The sequence below is a fragment of the Tasmannia lanceolata genome, unplaced genomic scaffold (assembly GCF_043159265.1).
Source record: "Tasmannia lanceolata isolate RefF3 unplaced genomic scaffold, GAP_Taslan_0.1 ptg000003l, whole genome shotgun sequence".
NCBI lineage: Eukaryota > Viridiplantae > Streptophyta > Magnoliopsida > Canellales > Winteraceae > Tasmannia > Tasmannia lanceolata.
The window spans coordinates 16602352-16621586 of NW_027518680.1; the positions used below are offsets into that span (position 1 = coordinate 16602352).

General features: G+C 36.0%; 2 protein-coding genes across 33 annotated transcripts in view; both read right to left on the reverse strand.

Moving 5' to 3' along the window:
• LOC143852648 (replication protein A 70 kDa DNA-binding subunit B-like) overlaps window positions 1-19235 on the reverse strand; it is a 44634-nt gene continuing 25399 nt past the window's right edge. The window contains exons 2-21 of one of the 32 annotated variants that reach the window (XM_077362340.1): window positions 14869-14912; window positions 10668-10824; window positions 10289-10553; window positions 9941-10065; window positions 9782-9860; window positions 9555-9699; window positions 9312-9469; window positions 9007-9127; window positions 8718-8898; window positions 8389-8628; window positions 7836-7971; window positions 7341-7640; window positions 7116-7156; window positions 6779-6939; window positions 6305-6463; window positions 5956-6080; window positions 3442-3634; window positions 905-1177; window positions 591-816; window positions 1-433 (exon numbers count right to left, since the gene is read on the reverse strand). In XM_077362340.1, the coding sequence (XP_077218455.1) occupies window positions 7922-7971; window positions 8389-8628; window positions 8718-8898; window positions 9007-9127; window positions 9312-9469; window positions 9555-9699; window positions 9782-9860; window positions 9941-10065; window positions 10289-10293 (1104 nt within the window). In that variant the 5' untranslated portion in view covers window positions 10294-10553; window positions 10668-10824; window positions 14869-14912 and the 3' untranslated portion in view covers window positions 1-433; window positions 591-816; window positions 905-1177; ... (5 more) ...; window positions 7341-7640; window positions 7836-7921. Of the gene's footprint in view, window positions 434-590; window positions 817-904; window positions 1178-3441; window positions 3635-5955; window positions 6081-6304; window positions 6464-6778; window positions 7157-7340; window positions 7641-7835; window positions 7972-8388; window positions 8629-8717; window positions 8899-9006; window positions 9128-9311; window positions 9470-9554; window positions 9700-9781; window positions 9861-9940; window positions 10066-10155; window positions 10206-10288; window positions 10554-10667; window positions 10825-10921; window positions 11198-14564; window positions 14634-14868; window positions 14913-16170; window positions 16234-19235 lie in introns of those variants that run through there. The other 31 variants (XM_077362171.1, XM_077362330.1, XM_077362346.1 and 28 more) reach the window with 31 other exon arrangements.
• Window positions 12689-13843, reverse strand: LOC143866284 (uncharacterized). Its single transcript, XM_077375958.1, has one exon. It carries the CDS (start codon window positions 13841-13843, stop codon window positions 12689-12691), a length of 1155 nt encoding a protein of 384 aa, XP_077232073.1.

Genomic DNA, 19235 nt, shown 5'->3' on the forward strand with positions numbered 1-19235 from the left:
TAGGCAAATAGCTTATACTGAAGTAGTGTAACTCATCCTCCATAACTATGAAAGTCTTCATCAGATGTTTGTCACAAGTCACAACTATAATAAAATGGGAACATCCAATTGGTAAAACTAATGCAAAATGAATTCACTGAAATAGAAAAGTTGTGCAATATAAAACCACAAACATGATACAATAGGAAGGACACCGTTAACGGTTCTGCATGAAGTAGAAACATTACCAACTGATTTGTTTCCATTTTGGGCCGAACCACATTTCCAATAAAAAAGATTTCATCGGCAATTGCACCATTTACGCAATGAGCAAATATCTTCTTCACTTTTCCGGATGAAGCTATCTGTCAAATCATAGAAAAAATTGACAGTCCAAAACCAAGAATTCCACCATTAGATAAACCTTGACACCCAGATTGTAGTGCGACCACACCTGTACCAAAATCGACGAAAACCTATATGAGTCAAAGTATGGAGCTCAGCCCTTCCTACAAAAATATATAAAACTTGAAATTGAAGAATTTAGGATAAATCAATGAGCCAAAAACAAAACATAAACATTGGAAAACACCATTCTCGAAGCTACAGACCTTACTTTTTCCAAAGAGATCTCCACTTAGAAGAACCACAGAAATATTTAATCAATTAACATGTCATGAAGTGGGATTCCTTTTTGTTCAAATTTCAATACCATCGACAACTTTGACTGTGTACTTAGTCATTTAATCAGCAGATCTGATACATTCAAAAAAGTTCATCTAGAACTCATGGAAGTAATCCTTCTCTCTCTTCACTACACTCTAAAATGTCAGGGTCCTGAATAAACAATCCAAAACAAAATGAGATAATTCAATTTTCAAATTTGTTAAAAAACCAATTCCTCAATATGAAGTGATTAACTCACCTCCATACTCTATGTGTTCCTTGCTCCAGTCTGATCTAAATGCATGATTGAATGTAGAAAGTTTTCAGTATTGACATGTATATGATTCGGATTAAGAAACAGGGTGCCCCACATAATAGCATGTTCCATCTAGCAAATAGTCCATGTGGGTCATTATCCAATCAAGCCTTTTGAACACAATAAAACTGCAACTGAGTTGAATGCTAACAAATTGTCAGGCTTTTATCAGTTTACTTATATTTTTCATTTCATACTAATCATCTCCTGCAAAACCTGGAATTTAAAAAAGAAGCCTACTTCATAAATGAATCATTAAGCATAGGAGAATGTAAATGAAACTCTCTTAAGTGCCATTGCTCAAAACCAACCAGCAGAACAAACATCATTACTGTTTGTCTACAAATCTGTCCATTTTTTGCCCCACAAATGGACACCCTAAGGTGATCCAATGGAGCTGATTTTTGGTGGGCACCCTACCCATGAAAGGGCTCATCAAATGAATACTTTGGATCCCACCCAAAATGTAACACCACCCTGTTTCTGTACTCGAGTGCAGAAACCATTTCCTATATATATATACTAGCAAAAAACCGATGAACGGGCCGACAAAGAATTGTATAGACCACATCATAGGTTGATCTAAACTGTCCATGTGATGGAACACAACATAAATAGGTTGTGCCCCAAAAATCATTTCCATAGGCTGATCCTAGCCCTCCAATCTATAGAGGTTTCCATAATTCCTCTTCAATCAGATGGTTAAGATCACCCTATAGATTTTTTATTAAAAAAGCATAAAGGAGGGGGGTAAGATTGAAATTATGTGGCTTTAATGGGCGCTTTTGTTAAAAAGCATAAAGGAGGGGGTAGGATTGAAAATATGTGGGTTGAATGGGTGCATTTGTTAAAAAAAGTCAAAAAAAGTGATGTGTAATTCTATTAGAATTTTGAAATAATTCAAAAAATTCTCTCCTTTTCTCTTCTGCTATATATATATATATATATATATATATATATATATATATATATATATATACATACTAGTAAAAAAAACCCGTGCGATGCACGGGGCGATGAAAATATAGAGGTTGGCTGGCAGACTACTGTGAAAAAAACAATCATAATTAAAATCTTCTTAAAAATTAAATTTTACATGGAAACAATAAATGAGGTGATGACCTTTCCTAGAAAGTAATCATCCTCAAGAGTCACAAATATGGACTAAATTCAACCAAAGAAAATAGCGGAAAAAAGTAATTTATAAAATCAATGACCCTAAAATGGGCTCAATTTAACCAAAGAAATAAAAAAAAGTAGGAGTTTTGGCTAAAAACAGTAACCTACTATGCACTAAAAACAGTAACCTACTTTCCACATTTTATTTTAAATTTAAAAATGACAAATTTACCCTTTATATAAGAATTTTAGGGGTGGGATTATGATATTCCCACACCCATTATTTTTAGAGTTTTTATATGGTGTAAGCTTGCAGCTCAGTATTTTTCAAAAAGTATTGTATTGAACACCATAGGATGATTGAAACCATCCATTTGATAGGACACAATATAAATAGGTTGCGCCCCACAAATCATTTCCATAAGATGATCCTAGCCTTTCGATCTAAAAAGGAACTGGGTGTTATGGAAACCACTATAGAAAGGATGGTTAGGATCATCCTATGGAGGATCATTTGATGGTCCAAATGTAAATAGGTTGTGCCCCAAGAATTTTAGGGGTAGGATTATGATACTCCCAAACCCCCTTATTTTAGAGCTTCTATCTGGTGTAACCTTGCATAGTTCAGTATTTTTCAAAAAGTACTATACGGCAAACCATAGGATGATCCAAACCATCCATTTGATGGGCCACAACGGTTGTGCCCCAAAAATCATTTCCATAAGATGATCCCTTTCTTGAAAGTAATTATCCTCAACAGTCCCTAAGATGGACAAAATTAAAGCAAAGAAAACAAAGAAAAAGTAATTTGTAAAATCAATTTGTCCCTAAAATGGGCTAAATTTAACCAAACAAATAAAAAAATTAATTTGTAAAAAATGACAAAGAAAAAAGAAAGAAAGTAATGGATCAAAGCATGAATAAATTTGCTATAATAATCGAATCCGGTGTACCAATATCTTTTTTGAGGCATTCCATCAAATAGGTGGCGTGCATCTAATAAATCCATACTAAAATGTATAATGACCAATCTGCACTTTTTTGTCAAAGAAGCAGATGCTAAAGCCTGAGCATTTTTCTTGATATCCAAGAAGAAGCATCAACGACCCAACAAACTTATAAAATGCAAGCAAATCCATAACTGGACTTTGTATAAGTGGTTCATAATCCATGGATCTCTTTGTTATACACAGAGCAAAGATAAAAGCAGCAGAGATAAATCCACACAGGTGAAATTAAAATGTCTATACTCAAAACACAACTAAAATGTAAAATCAAATCCACAAAATAGAAATATAAATAATTCACATATTAATCCAAAAACTCATGAAAGAAGAAAGTGCCTAGAAAATAGTACCGACCAAATTTTGGTTGGCTAGATGGGTAAGATCAATAAAACCAGAGTAGCATCAGTACTGCAACTCGAATAAGTCCCGATGCTCCCATCCTCCAAGAAATTGCTTGTCATAAGTGCCAGGTCAATAGATTTTTAGAAATTACAATTGTGAGTGATAGCACAACCAAAACGTCTCTTCGCAGGAAATGGAGAAGAAGCTGATGATATATGGTTATCCGTTGCAAAGAAGAACAAAGGCAAGAAATTAGTCAGATAGACGACTTGAAATCCCTCCAAAAGCCAAGCAAATAAAGGATTAATCTCTAGTCTAGTCACAAAAAAGTGAAAATTTTTAATGCTAAACAAAAAAAAACCTATTGAGCAAGACAGAGAGCTCGTAAATTGAACAGAGAAAAGAAAAAAGAATATAGCATAGTATCTTTCATTCATCAAGGAAGTAAATGAATGAAAGGAAAACATGATTTTTATTTTCTAAACCCTTTACATGGTTTAGAAGTCATCATCAGAGCTCAAGTACTGGCCATGATCTCTTGGCCAGTATATATTGGTTTCTTCTCTCAAAACTCTAATAGCGATGAATGTCGATGTGTCTAAAAAAATAGGGAAAACAGTTTGGCTTTCCTCTTCTGGCTGAAAGTAAGGACAGTGGGGATATTAGGGTTCTTGGGGACAGATGGAAGAGAGAAAATGACACGTGTTGGGTTAAGCACAGAAGTTGCTGAGGAGAAAATATCTCTGACTTTCCAGAGAGAGAGAAACGGAGGACACATATTAAAGAGAGTGGAGGTACAATTTTACCCTTCTATATAGCCATCGAGAGAGGAGAAATCAAGGCCTCTTTCTTGTTTTGTGTTAATAGATACAAAAAAATGAAAAATATCTCTAGAATGACTTGACACGTTGAATAGAAAAGGAAAAATATCTCTGCAACAACCTTGATGTGTTAAATTACATACATTCAGTATTTTTCTCCTTTCAGGATAAGGCTACTGAAAGGGCAAAACTACCCCCATGAAATGGCTGGATAGATACATGGGAAGAGCCTTAAAACGGTAAAAATCAACCACCTTAACGTGTTAAATGCACAAAGTTTTCAAATAAATGAAAAAAATTCATCATTTTCTCTTCTGCTATAGAAGCGTTCAAAAAATCCCACAAAAATATCTCCCATTTCCAAAAAACACTCGTGGTAAAGAAGGAAATTAGAATTTGTTGGAGGGTTCAACCGGAAAGAAGTACAAAAAAAGAGGCTGGGGGAGTAAGGGACGACGACACGTGGCGGGGAACAGTAAAAAACCCTTCCGGCTTATTATAGTAGATACTAGTAAAAAACCCAGTGCGTTGCACGGGCCGACAAAGAACTGTACGGACCACATCACGGGTTGATCCAAACCGTCCATGTGATGGAACACAACATAAATAGGTTGTGCCCCAAAAATCATTTCCATAGGCTGATCCTAGCCCTCCAATCTATAGAGGTTTCCATAATATGTTGTTCCTCTTAAATCGGATGGTTAAGATCACCCTATAGATTTTTTTATTAAAAAAGCATAAAGGAGGGGGGTAGGGTTGAAATTATTTGGCTTTAATGGGTGCCTTTCTTAAAAAGCATAAAGGAGGGGGTAGGATTGAAAATATGTGTGTTGAATGGGGGCCTTTGTTAAAAAAAGTCAAAAAGAGTGATGTGTAATTCTCATAGAATTTTCAAAATATTCAAAATATTCTCTTCTTTTCTCTTCTGCTATATAGTATACTAGCAAAGACCCACCGTGCGATGCACGGCACGATAAAGAATAGTAAATGATTCGAAAAATAAATGAGGTAAATAATGGGAATACAGATTTTGTAATGGGAATAATGGGAATAAAGCTTGTCTCAAATACAGATTTTTTACATCAAATCCATCAACATCATTGCCAAACAGAATAATGCCATTAAGCACAATCAAGTAGACGTAAGGACATCAAGTGTGACTAAAGGTTTCCCAAAGGCTAGGATGAGGCTATAGGGTCTCTTGAAAGGTGTCCTTAAGCTTTCTAAGTTTAAGTCCCGCAAGAAGAAATTTTTAAACTACTTGGAGTTACAGTTTTCCTTTAAAGTTGGCTTCATCTATTGTCAATTAGGGTTTTAGTTTTCAATATGTTTCCTGTGATGCAAGGAACCGAATTTCGAGTACTTCAAACAATTATCATTTTATTCAGTACGGAGCCCTATTATTTTGTATTTTTACGCTTGGTATAAAGATTTTCATCTCATCTCTTGATTAATAAACAGAAAATCCACATAAAAATTGTGAGGTTGTTGAGAGAAGAGCAGGAACAAACAGATACATTTGTGTATGTGTATTTGTTTTGTTTCTTCTTATAGATATCGAACTTTGAATTTGCCAATTAAGAAACATTATACAAGATGATCCAACACATAGTGTGAGAGACCTAAAAATCACTTGATAAGGCATAGTCGAACTTGTAGTGTGGACGGAAGATGTAAGTTCACAGCAAAATCATAAGAATCAAACCTTAAGCTTACAGTACTTTTTTTTTCATGAGAAAACTTCCAGTCCTATCTGAAGTGAACTGAAATCCTTTATTTCTTAGTATCACCGACTGTACCTTCGTTGGTCTCAGTTTCAAAATCTAAACGCTGACAAAACAACACAAAAATAAACCAATAAAAAAATATTAGGAAGAGAGAGGAAGAACCTTAGAACTATTAATAAGAAATTTCCGGCTTTCCTCAAAATCAGTATATAAATTGAATTTTCTACAGTAGTCATACACATGCCAAAAAAAATAGCAAAACAACTTTCAAAACCCAAAATTTCATGACATTTTAGATCTGAACCCTTGAATCACGGATATTCGTACCTCGAATAAGCAACTTAATGAGATGAAAAATCAGTTATATTGTGAAAAGTGAAGCCGACTCCTTTGAGAGAATTCGATTAAAAAACCATTGGCCTATCTCCCAATATCCATTTTGTGCATCCTGATCTTTGTACCCGCCGATCTTCATCATCAGCATACCTGAAGAAAAGCATTGAATTACAGCCTTTTTTGGTGGTAAGAGGAAAAAGATTGAAAAAATATTCCAATTGCATTTCAATTAGAATTATGAAATTCTAGTTGAAACAGATATGGATTGTTTTATTGGCAAAAATTTATAGAATTTATGTAAGCGTTTGTGTAGTTTAAGGTCACATGTCCATGTCTTGCTAAAGATAGAAAAAGATGGTGATTCATGTTCTTCATTAAACAATTGATCCCTATATAAAAATGTGGTGTGTTTAGTAAGGACTCTTTTCAAAGTATATGACCATAGCTGATAGAGAAGTGTCTTGCCTGATTCTTCCTAAATTTGTGTGGTCCCTGTAATCGTAATATGATGGATTGCTCGCATTGATATGACTCCCACCTTTCTATCGTCTCACCTTTAACCATAGCTCTATGATTCGCAGCCTTCTATAGTCTCACTTACATGATCACATGCGCGATCTTCCTTTCTTTACGTCATTTGAAGTTTTTTGTGTCATTGATACATGCATGATACATGCGAATATTAAATGTTTGATACTATAGAAGGAGTACATGCACGTGGTTCAAATAAATAGCCAAAACGAAATATCAGCCAAGAGTCAAGGAGTACATGCACGTAACAGGAATGTTAAATGTTGTTGACCTTTTCATTAGCTTTGGTTATGGAATCCATACTTTGGTAACCTGGAAAATTTAAAAAATGGGAAGCAAATCAAATACAATAAAGTTGTTAAAAAAAGAGGGAAGAAGAGAAACATAATGAAATAGAGGAAAAGGTTAGGAGAAGGAGAACACATCACAATTTGCACTCAATTAAAATCCATATATTATACGACCTAAAAATGATGTTCAAAGAAGTGATAAGTACCTGTTTGGGTTCAGCTGTTGTTCATGCTCCCATCAAAAATTATATGAAAGTGGGGAACTTAACATAAGTTACATCTATAGTTTAAGATGAGCTGAAGATACAGACATGAGGTAACTTTTATTTACAAAGGTAGTTAAAATACACATAGTATTCAAAAGCACTCACACATAGTGAATTTACATGTAATATTAACATGTTTTACAAACCAAAAGGCAAGTTATATAATTTTCCACTCTAAAGTGATAGGAAAGCTATGTAACTTTTTCCCAAAATGAACTCATTTGATCTGACATATTCATCCTGAAAATAAAACAAAGATGGAGTGTTGATATATGTTGGAAATTGATATCCATATTAAAGAATAGGAGCAGATAGGGTTTAAACTCAACTGGTGTGCATAGGGATTTTGTTTCCTTTGTAGTAAAATAATTAATACTATGAATGTGCCCCTATGTTATATTAAAGTGTTTGATATTAAAATCTTAAAGTTTATACCTTCTTCAGAAGCATTTCCTAAATGCAATTCATCATCTCTTGTTCTTTTTTGTGAGGCATGTATTGAAGATTTTGCGATGGTTGATTCAACCGTTGAATTCTCTCCGTGAGTATGAACTGATATGATATCTTGTTCCTTTGAAAAAAGAAGACGTAATTGACCTTAATATTGAGAACTGATATAACTTCTAACAATATAGGATAAGAAAGTGTGGTGAATTAAGTACAATGCATTGAGAATCCTGTTCCCTATGTGATTCATAATATTTTCCTTGCCTCTCCCTTCCGCAGAGGACAAAACATCTCCTATAACAATGTAATATTTAATTATGTGAATTGTTAAATATAATAGTAAATATGAATTGGGTTGAAAAATTAGAAATTAAAATAAATAAAGGGAGATGATATTTTCACGTAAAATCAGGTTATGAGGGGAGTGTGCATGTAATGCAGGGGGTGAAACTATTATTACCCTGAATAAATAATAATGCAAATTGTAAGCAATATGATTTAAGTACGATTGCATTTGACTTTAACATATGTGTAATGGTACCTTCTGTGTTTGTGAGCTGTGATTGTAACACATCCTTCGAATGAGTGATTGAACTTGCTGCTGAAGAAAGTGTTGTGATTGTGTCAATTAGGGATTGATGAGTGGCTACTCCAATTACTGATGAGGAAGAGTGTACATCATGAGAAAGAGTGCTTGAACTTGGTAGTGAGGAATGCATTGTCACTGATTCGATGACTGATTCAATTGGAGAGTGATCATTTCCCACTTCAGGTGCTGCAGCTAAAAATAAGTGAAATTATTCTATTCGCATGTAATGTGTACGTACAAAATCTTACGCAATAATGAAATGCTAACTATACTGAGAATACCATCAATTAAGTGAAGTAGTGCATGACTCTCTTCTGAGTAATCTACGTCAATGATCGAATGCACTATGAAGTCTGAAGTATCAGTTATCATTAATTTCCCTTTCAAATTTGATAGAATGAAGACATATTTTTTCCATAGTCGTGGAGAGAATATCCGATTGAAACGGCTTATATCATCACCCTTTAAGAAAAATTACACGTAAGTGGGGAAATTAGTAAATGAATTAGAAATGCATTTGCCGGAAAAGATTTGATTATAAAATAATTGGAGATTATAATAAGAATTTACCTCAATAACCTGTGTTCTAAACTCCAATGCTGTGAGGCCCAATACATGCTCTGCTTCATCAGTAAATAATCTCAAATCCATGCTTCCCGTCTCATCGACAACCTCTGCCTTAATTGTGTAGCTGAATAATATGTGAAAATGTTAATGTAGACATTCAATTTTATGATCACACACAGATATGTGTGTGTGTGTGTGTGTGTGTGTGTGTGTGTGTGTGTGTGTGTGTGTGTGTGTGTACTAAAGCCTTGTATAAATGGACTGTATGTAAGATGACATTTGAACCAGGTAAGTAATGTTTAACATACCTCAAGATTGGTGGATTGCAACCATACCCACAAAAGCTACACTTCTTTGTATTATCTGAGGGTACGATTTTGTGTTTGCATGCTACACATGCATTGTAGCAATGCAATTGACCAATGCGAATTTGAGCTAATGTTGCGGTGATCCGATAATATCTAGGCTACAATTTTAGATCACAGTTTAGTTCATAAAAATGATCAACAATTTGTATGTTTCTTAGAAATGAGTGTGTTTATTTGGGTTACCGTTAATGCATCACGTTGCAAATGTTGATAAAACTGAATGATGTTGACTCGTTTGGCTAGCGGTAAGATAGAAGCGACACTTGATGGTGAAGAAGATGATTGTATTCTCATAAGTAATGAGCGAGTAGTTGCATTTCCTTCCAACCTAAGTAGAAAAAAATATTATGATTAAAATATATGTGAAAAAGGATTGTATTTAATTTTAAAGGAATGTGAAAATTGGATACCAAGCTAGTAGTCTTTCTGCACCAACATTGATTGGATCGACTGTTGTAGTTGTGTATCCCGTGCTTGATAAAAACCCACCTATAAGAGATTATTATTAGGATATTGTTATATGTTAGAAAGGAAAAGAAAAGAAAATGTAATAGCAACTCTAGATATACCTTGATATTGAACAACTTTGACGGCCTTCACCATCAATACAGTATCGAATATGGGTAGGTGAACCATGTCCTCTGTCACAGAATGAGCCTTAAGAGCCCATAAGGTCAAAAGAACTGGATGATTACTGGTATGAATAAGGCAATTGGGGTTAAGATTGTTAATTTGAATGAAATAGTAAGATCATAATACGAATAAAGGAAGCTTAAAAAATTACCTGTCATCTATCAAGACCAACTCTTTCTTGAAAGTGAAATTGTTCTGTGTCTTAATGGTATGAAGTCAAATATAATAAGAGTATAGAGTTTATGTTGTTTAAACATACTTAAGAATGAAATTATAATACATACCACATAAGTCAGTTGTTGAAGATGTAGTTTGACATAAACTTTTCAAGGAAGGGAATTTCCAACTGATGGGCATTATGTCTCCATCAAATGGAAGAACGGTAGTAAACCTCATTGGTCGCAAATGGTATTGATGATTGGTGATTGGGCAACGCTGAGTGTTAGGTTTAACAACCACATTGTGTATACAGTAAGCACCACCTTCACTTTATATTCCTCTGTATCTTTCAATATTTTCATCAAAAAGAAGTAGCAGAATCTCCTCTTCCTGATAGAATAAAGAAATAACGATAACTATAGATTGAAGTAATAGTGAATAAAGGAAACATATATAATTGAAGATAAAAAAGCAAGCATTCATTGTTGAGGAAATGAATCGCACTCTTTCATCAGTTAGAACTATTTTCACAAGACGGCCCTTGCTGCGAGGATTATCAAAATTGTAAATGTCGTAGATATGCTTCACACGACACTCAATATTCCATTTGGTCTGAGAGGGATTTATAAATGCGAATGGTGGATAAGAACGGCCTTCCATCCTGGTAAGAAAAAATTCAATTAATTATATATGGTAATAAAATAGGAACTTACAAAGCAAGTTTATAAGAATGGATAGATTAAGAGCAATATGTATACCATATATTAAAGCCACTGTAAAACTTCCTTGAAAACAACATTCCGCGTGTATCCTCGCTTAGGATGTTCTTTATTGCCAAGTAACAATCGTACACCGGATCGAGAAGTGACACGTGATAAAGCAACATAAAGTTGTCCATGACTTAAAATAGGCTTTGGTAGGTATATCCCAACCATTGACAAAGTCTGACCTTGGCTTTTATTTATCGTCATTGCAAAAGCAACCTTCAAAGAAAATTGTCTCCTTTTGAATATGAAAGGAAAATCACGGGGGGATGTGGACAATACAATTCTTGGAATGCAGTGGATGTCACCTTTGTTAGCCCCTGTAATAATCCTTGTGCGAATAGTCTGTTGCTCTAGGCTAACTACAACCAATCGTGTTCTATTGCAAAGGCCGATAGAAGCATTTAGGTTACGTAACAACATCACAGGAAGACCGACCTTTAACTCCAAACAATGCTTAGGAATTCCTGGAAAATTTAAGGAATGTAGATACTCCGGTGTAGTCATGAAATCAGTAGATGAGGAATGAGTATCTTTGTTAACAGCAGCATCTTTGTTAACTGCAAGTCATCTGATAAGTCTCTCCAATGATTGTTCCATAATTGCAGTGGATTCGTCATTGACATGACGTTAAAATTGATACAAATAGATGTCGAAGTTGATGTGGTGAGGCCCAAATAGAAGCTTCTTGAAGTGCTTCGTGCCACTCGTTATCGTCTTCCAACAAACCCAAAGAATTGCATGCAGATCTAAAGTCTGGGCAAAGGAAGCCGTTAACTGTCCGAACATCTTCGAAACTCAAAGGGCCACGTACAATGTTTAGAAGCATACACAAGTAATATCGTTCACCTGATGATGGATATGCATAGTACAATCTACCAATGCGCCTCCCCCTTTTCCTTCGGTCTCATATTTTTTCTTCTGCTTTCCATACCCAAGCAGTTGGAAATTCAACATATTTCAACAATCGAGCATCATGAAATTCATTATTGGCCATCATCCATGCTGTAAACATAGTAGTAGAAATACCAGGCCTGGATAGGACAGTAGGGAGGTCATCTCTATCAGAGAATATGACAGTCTGCTCATTCGGCAAGTGAAATTGGAGACGCTCAACGGATGGTCCTGTCTTCGAACTGTAGCATTTCGACCATCATTCCTCCGACGATAGTTAGCAAATCCATTAATGTCAATCACTGTCTCAGTATTAAAATTCTTAGGATATTTCTTAGAGCATTCACCACCAACGAAGCATGGCGAGTAAGGATTGGCCTCTCCGCAAGGACCATGTATCATTGTCTTTGAAACTATTTGGAAAGCCTGAGGATTAGTATCTTTATTAGGAAGTTCAGTAGAAATGAAATTATCAACGTCAGCTGGGGTGAGAAGCTTATCTTGATTTGCAAGTGTTAACAAAATATGCGCATGTGGCAATCCCCTCTTCTGAAATTCCACAACATGTATGTTTGCACGTAGGAAAAGTTGAAAGACACGAATTGGTGACCAAGAAGACTACAATGAATATAAATTATAACAGTAAATATATATGTGGTAGTTTAATATAGATACTCGAAGAAGCTTAAGAGCATGAGGATAAGAAGCACCTGCAACAACGGTTCCAAATATCTTTTGGCTGCGAAGGTCATTTATAAGTTGCTTTTTCTTTATATTGAATACTCTCGCGACAATGTCAGGTCTATCTTCAACCCCTCTGACCGGGAATCAGTTATAGTGTTGAATTTATTTCTTCCCATTTTGCATTCATGTAAATGTTATAAACAAATCTGGAGGGCCATACCATTGACATATTGCCATTGCATCCTGGAAAGCTTGGGCCATGTATCTTGGACCTCCGGTGAAGGATGAAGGTAAAACCAACCTTTGTCCAATGCTTGCAGCATTATGATCACCACTTCTTACAGCATCCTGCAAACCTTCATAGACATCAGCACGGAGTTGTTTCTGATTGGTCCGTACCCAATACAATCTTTGTTCTTCAATTGCCGCATAAGCATCAACCACAAATTGTTGGAATAAACGGCCGGATCTCATAAGTGTCTTACCTTCCAAAGGTCGGTACTGAATCCGGTAAGCATAAAACTCTCGCATACTAACAAACTCCCGTTTACGGCCGGCAGAATTAGGATTTGATCTAATAGGTATATTGATTCTCCAACCATCCTCTCCATATGGAAATAACAGAGGATACTGTAGAGGCATATAAGCGGGGTGGCACTCGTTTATCCTTTGGAGAAATCCATCATTGGTGCAAAGAATAATGTCACGACGCTCAACAATCTCAGACCCATCACCAACCATTAGTGCAGCGACCTCTGACGCAGTAGGAAGATTATATTGCCTAGTATCTCGTGATCTCTGTTCTATGATTCGAATACGCATGTCAACAGCGACACCATTAGCCAAGAAATCCCTCCCATATCTAAAAGTTTGTACATATGGATTGGTAGTGTCAAGCATTTGTCTTAAACCAGCAACGACATCCTCGTTAATGGAAAACCGACCATTGTTAATGTGAACAGCATCCATCCTATTAGTGGCCTCATCGTCTGTGACGCACACATATAGCTGTGCAAACATTGGTTTGCAATTAGGATTTGGTAACAATGACCCAATCTTGTGGTAGTTAGAACCTGAAATCCTAAAAGAGTACGGACTACGACCATCAACAATACTGTGATCAATCATACCGCCTATGGAAGTGAAGCTATACATCGAATTATAAGCACGGATAAGCTCCCTAAAGCATGTACGATTGTTATCATATATTCCTCTATGCAAGTCTTCCAAGTAATTTGGTGCCTCACCAAGCAACGACAACTGAATTTTGCCATCTTGACAACACATGAAAAATCTTGGGACATGGCCGGGCTTAGAAGATCTTTCTTGATTCCACATTAATGCTCCACAGAATTGAAATCCCGTATTTGGAGGGCCGAAATCCCAAGTTTCTGTAAATTCGTTATATTCTCAAAATTCCGTCTGTGCAGTATTCGATGTAGAGCCTGGGGAAAGTGCAATTAAGACATATATATGCAACATATTTAACCCTTAATTAATGAACATCAGACTTGGCCAAATGCTAACCTTGATGAAAATTTTGACGTATGCCGATTCGTAAAGTTTCTTGTGGCAACGAATCCCTTTCGGACGACTCAATATGAATGTCATTCGAGGGGAAAAAATTGAACCCCATGAAGTGATCGATATCATGTGTACGTTGTGCAGGAATATCTGTAAATTATATATCAAAACAGTTTACCAAACATATTTAATTTGTAAGTATAAGTGAGAATGAATCCCATAATCAGGCACAACCTAACCGTCGGGATAAGATCGTAGTCTGATTGGTGGAATAATACGTTGCGGAAACAGTCGAATATTAATATCAATGGAGGAGGCCAAATCAGTCCACACGCGGGTACTGATAGCTTCAGATGTTGATGCGATATTGAGTCTCTTCATACGCAAATATCTAGTTCTACGTTGGCGAGCCATTTTCGTAACGTATTTTTTTCGTGCAATATCTATAACAGTAGATACTTAAATTTTCATGTAATAATAAGTAAAGTAAGTAAAGATAAAATACATTACACCTATGGAGTCTAAATATACTCACGTGTACGACCGTGTGTGTCCATTGTGAAGGGGATTATGAAGCAGTAACAATATGCCTCAATATAACAATCTGTTTTGAAAAAAGTATGAAATCAATATCCATGATATGCTTTGAAAGGTGAGACACTATTGAGCATAATCAAGAGCATAATCAGTATCCATGAAAGTGTGAAAGAAGTATCAAGAAATGAAAAATCAAGAGCATAAAGGTGAGACACTATTGAGCATAATCAAGAGCATAATCAGTATCCATGAAAGTGTGAAAGAAGTATCAAGAAATGAAAAATCAAGAGCATAATCATTACCTCTTTTCCCCTCCTGTGGATACGAAACGACCTATATTTCGCACCTGCAGAATAAAAACCCATATAAGCATTGCTAGAAAATGAACAGAGAAATTCCAAAGCATTACGGAGCTCCCATATGGATAAATACAGATATATTAAAAAACAAAATAAGAAGAGGAAGAATGAGAAGGAGAGTGGTTTATGAGGGGTAGAGAGAAGAAATTAGGAATATATGGAGTTGCATAATAGAAATGTCAATCATTAAAAAAAAAGAGTCAGAATCGAAAAGATCCAAATACGCATATCTGTTAAATTAACGGACCGAAATTAATTTATTTTAAATGAGAGAAAAACAAAGCAAGGAACACCATTAAAAAGACAAATCATTATGAAAAAGAAAGGAGAGGACAAAGAGGAGGCTCTGTAGTTTAAGGTCATTCCCATGATTTGCGATAGGAAGAAGACATTTTTCATTTCCTTATATAACATAATAGTTAATTTAGTTCTTATTGTATCTAAATTGTTTTTTCTACAATACAGTACTGAAATAATGAATGAAGGGTATACAGCCCTCTCCGTTTTTAGATGCCAAACATCTATCACAATGCAACCAATAAAGAAGTATAAACAACAGAGAAAACATGGATTTTGTATAAACAGACATATTGAGCCTCTTAGAAAGGGTGGGTTTCTACTGGAGGAGGAAAAAACTGAGAAAAGGAGAGAACCCTAAAAGTGGCTATCAAGAACAGAAGAGAAAGAGAGGGATAAAGGAACAAAAAAAAATGGGTAGAAAGAAGAAAAAAAAAAAGAGAAGAGATAGAAACAGAAAAGCCCAAAAAAAGGCAAGTGGAAGACCAACAAACCCTAAAAATACGTTAAAAAAATGCGTAGAAAGAACAAATACCTATGAAGAACAGCAGGAAAGAAAATGGGATAAAGAAAAGCTTACTTGAGCCAGACAGAGAGCGAGCGAGAGAGAGATTTTTTTTCACGGTAGAGAGATATTTATCTGACAGTAAAATATCTCAGTAAAATATCACAGATTTGAGGGCACATGAGGTATTTAAAACTTAGAAAAGTGTGAAATTGAGGGCATATGAGGCATTTATCTGTTTCAGCTGAGGTGTAAATTCCACAGAATTTTCAGGAAAATCAGAAAAGAAAATTCAGAAAAGCCTGGGCTTTTCCTCCCAGCTTATAGTAGAAAAAATTAAACAAAAAATAACATGAAACCCCTAGTAGAAAAAATTAAACAAAAATTAACATGAAACCCCTAAGGAATAAAGAAAAAAATGAAGAAAAAAAAGTAAGTAGTACCTTCCGGAAGAATCCCTCCGACACCTGATCCAGTTGAAGCTCCAGAAAAAAGAAAACAGACATCTACAAACCAATAAAGGCAAAAGAACATAAAAAAATAAATAGAGTAAAAAGAAATAAAACAGAGAAGAAATGAATAGAAAGGGTTTTTATTTTAGGGTTTTTATTTTTTTGCGTGAGTTTCTTCTTCGATCTCTTATTAGACTCATCCGAAACTGGAGAAAACCTAAAACGCTTCAAAACCCTCCGCCGCTCTCTACTGAAGTGAAAAAGCAAAGGTTTTAGATTTCACAAATACCAGAACAAAAATTTTCGATTTCTGGAGAGTTACAAAACACTAGTAGATCCTCCAATGGCAGCACCTCCCAAGAAATCCACGAAGAGAAAAACCAGAGATGGACTGAAAGCTCAGAAGACCACATTGAAATCCAAAAAGAGGAAAATGGATTCCAAAAAGGCCGTTCAATCCGAACGGACGAGGCTCCTGAAGAGGAAGGGTTTTCTCCTCTGCCCTTTTTCTTCAGAAGAGGAAGATGATTTTAGGACCTATTATAAATTTTTTCCTTCTTTCTATGGAAGATGGCGTGGGAATTTAAGGGGAATTTTAGAGCGTGATTTCTCGAGAGAGAGGCAATTTAAAAGGAGGTATACACAGAAGCTGCATGTATAGGGGGTAAGATTGAAATTATATGAGTTGAATGGGTGCATTTGTTCAAAAAAGTCAAGAAATGTGACGTGTAATTCTCACGTAATTTTCAAAAAATTTCAAAAAATTTGAAAAAACTCTCTCTTTTCATCCCAGCTTATTGTAGTAGACTAGTAAAAAACTCGTGCGAGGCTCGGGCTGACAAAGAACTGTACGGACCACGTCATAGGTTGATCCAAACCGTCCATGTGATGGAACACAACATAAATAGGTTGTGCCCCAAAAATCATTTCCATAGGCCGATCCTAGCCCTCCAATCTATAGATGTTTCCATAATTCCTCTTATCTTAAATCGGATGGTCAAGATCACCCTATAGTTTTTTAATTAAAAAACCATAAAGGAGGGGGGTAAGATCGAAATTATAGGGCTTTAATGGGTGCCTTTGTTAAAAGCATAAAGGAGTGGGTAGGATTGAAATTATATGATTCAATGGGTGCCTTTGTTAAAAGCATAAAGGGAGGGGGTAGGATTGAAATTATATGAGTTGAATGGGTGCATTTGTTCAAAAAAGTCAAAAAATGTGACGTGTAATTCTCATGTGATTTTCAAAAAAATGGAAAAAACTCTCCTCTTTTCATCCCAGCTTATTGTATTAGATATATATATATATATATATAGAGGGAGAGAGAGAGAGAGAGGAAATGGTTTGTGTGCAGTTGCACAGATAGCTTATCTGTGCATGGCTGCCACAAACCATGGGGGGGCCACATTTTTGGAGGGATCTAAATCATTCATTTGGAAGGCCCTTTCATGGATAGGGTGTGTACCAAAAATCAGCCCTATAGGCTCATCCTAACCCTGCCATTTGTGGAGGGGAAAAATGGGCAGAAATATTGTCTGTCCATTTTCCCCTCCAACTTTGATTGGGTTAGGATGATCCTATAGGGCTGATTTTTGGTACACACCCTATCCATTGAAGGGCCTTCCAAACGAATGCTTTGGATCCCTCCAAAAATGTGCCCCCCCATGGTTTGCGGCAGCCATGCAGCTATCTGTGCAGCTGCACACAAACCATTTCCTCATATATATATATATATATATATATATATATATATATAGAGAGAGAGAGAGAGAGAGAGAGAGAGGAAACTGTTGGTGAGCTTAAGCTCACCAAACTTATGGTGAGCTAGCTTGCCCAATCACATGGGGGCCCACTTTGTTAGGATGATCCAAACCATTCATTTGAAAGTCCCTTACATAGATGGGGGGTGTACCAAAAATCAGCTCCATAGGATCATCCTAACCCCTCCATTTGTGGAGGACAAAAATGGGGCAAATTTGTCTGTCCATTTTTGTCCTCCACAAATGGAGGGGTTAGGATGATCCTATGGAGCTGATTTTTGGTACACCCCCCATCTATGTAAGGGACTTTCAAATGAATGGTTTGGATCATCCTAACAAAGTGGGCCCCCATGTGATTGGGCAAGCTAGCTCACCATAAGTTTGGTGAGCTTAAGCTCACCAACAGTTTCCTCATATATATATGAGAAAAGTTTCTCTAGTCGGCCCCCTAGAAAACGTTTTCTACTCCTCCCTCTTAAAATACCATTGGATGAAGTTGAAATTGATCTCAGCCATACATGTGAAAAACCCATTTTCTAACTCAAAAGTTCAAAACCCTCATTCGATGGAAAATGGGTTTTGAACTCTTGCTGCCGCTATCTCTCTCTGAAGGAAAACCCTCAGAGACGAAGCAGCCATCTCACCCTCTCTCTCGCTGGGTCTCTCTCGTTCTCTCCACTCTCTCTCTCTCTCTCTCTCTCTCTCATCTCTCTCTGTAAACAGGTTAAAAAAAACCCTCAGAGACGAAGCAGCCATCATCTCCACCCTCGAGGGGTTTTCTTCAATCGGGTCGCTCTCTCTCTCTCTCTCTCTCTCTCTCTGTCATCTCTCTCTGTAAGTTTCTTAATACAGCCTTTATAATGTATAAATGGGTGGATATTATTCTGAAAATCCTTCAAAAATGTATAAATGGGTTTTCTTCAATCCCTCGAAAATGTATAAATGGGTTTTCTGAAAATCCCTCGAAAATGTATAAATGGGTTTTCTGGAAATCCCTCGAAAATGTGTAAATGGATGGATATTTTTCTTCAATCCCTCGGAAATGTATAAATGGGTTTTCTTCAATCCCTCGAAAATGTATAAATGGGAATTGTGGGTTTTCTTCAATCCCTCGAAAATCTATAAATGGGTGGATATTTTTTCTGGTAAAGCCTGTATAAATGGGTGGATATTTTTTTCCTGGTTATGGCATTGGATATTTTTAATGGAATTTTTTTTATGGTAATGGCATTGGAACACATTTTTTCTGATATTTTCTCCACCCTCGAGGGGTTTTCTTCAATCCCTCGAAAATCT

Bases quoted from the DNA above. Each gene is read 5' to 3' on its own strand.
- LOC143866284 (XM_077375958.1), bottom strand. From the start codon at position 13,843: ATGTGGAATCAAGAAAGATCTTCTAAGCCCGGCCATGTCCCAAGATTT.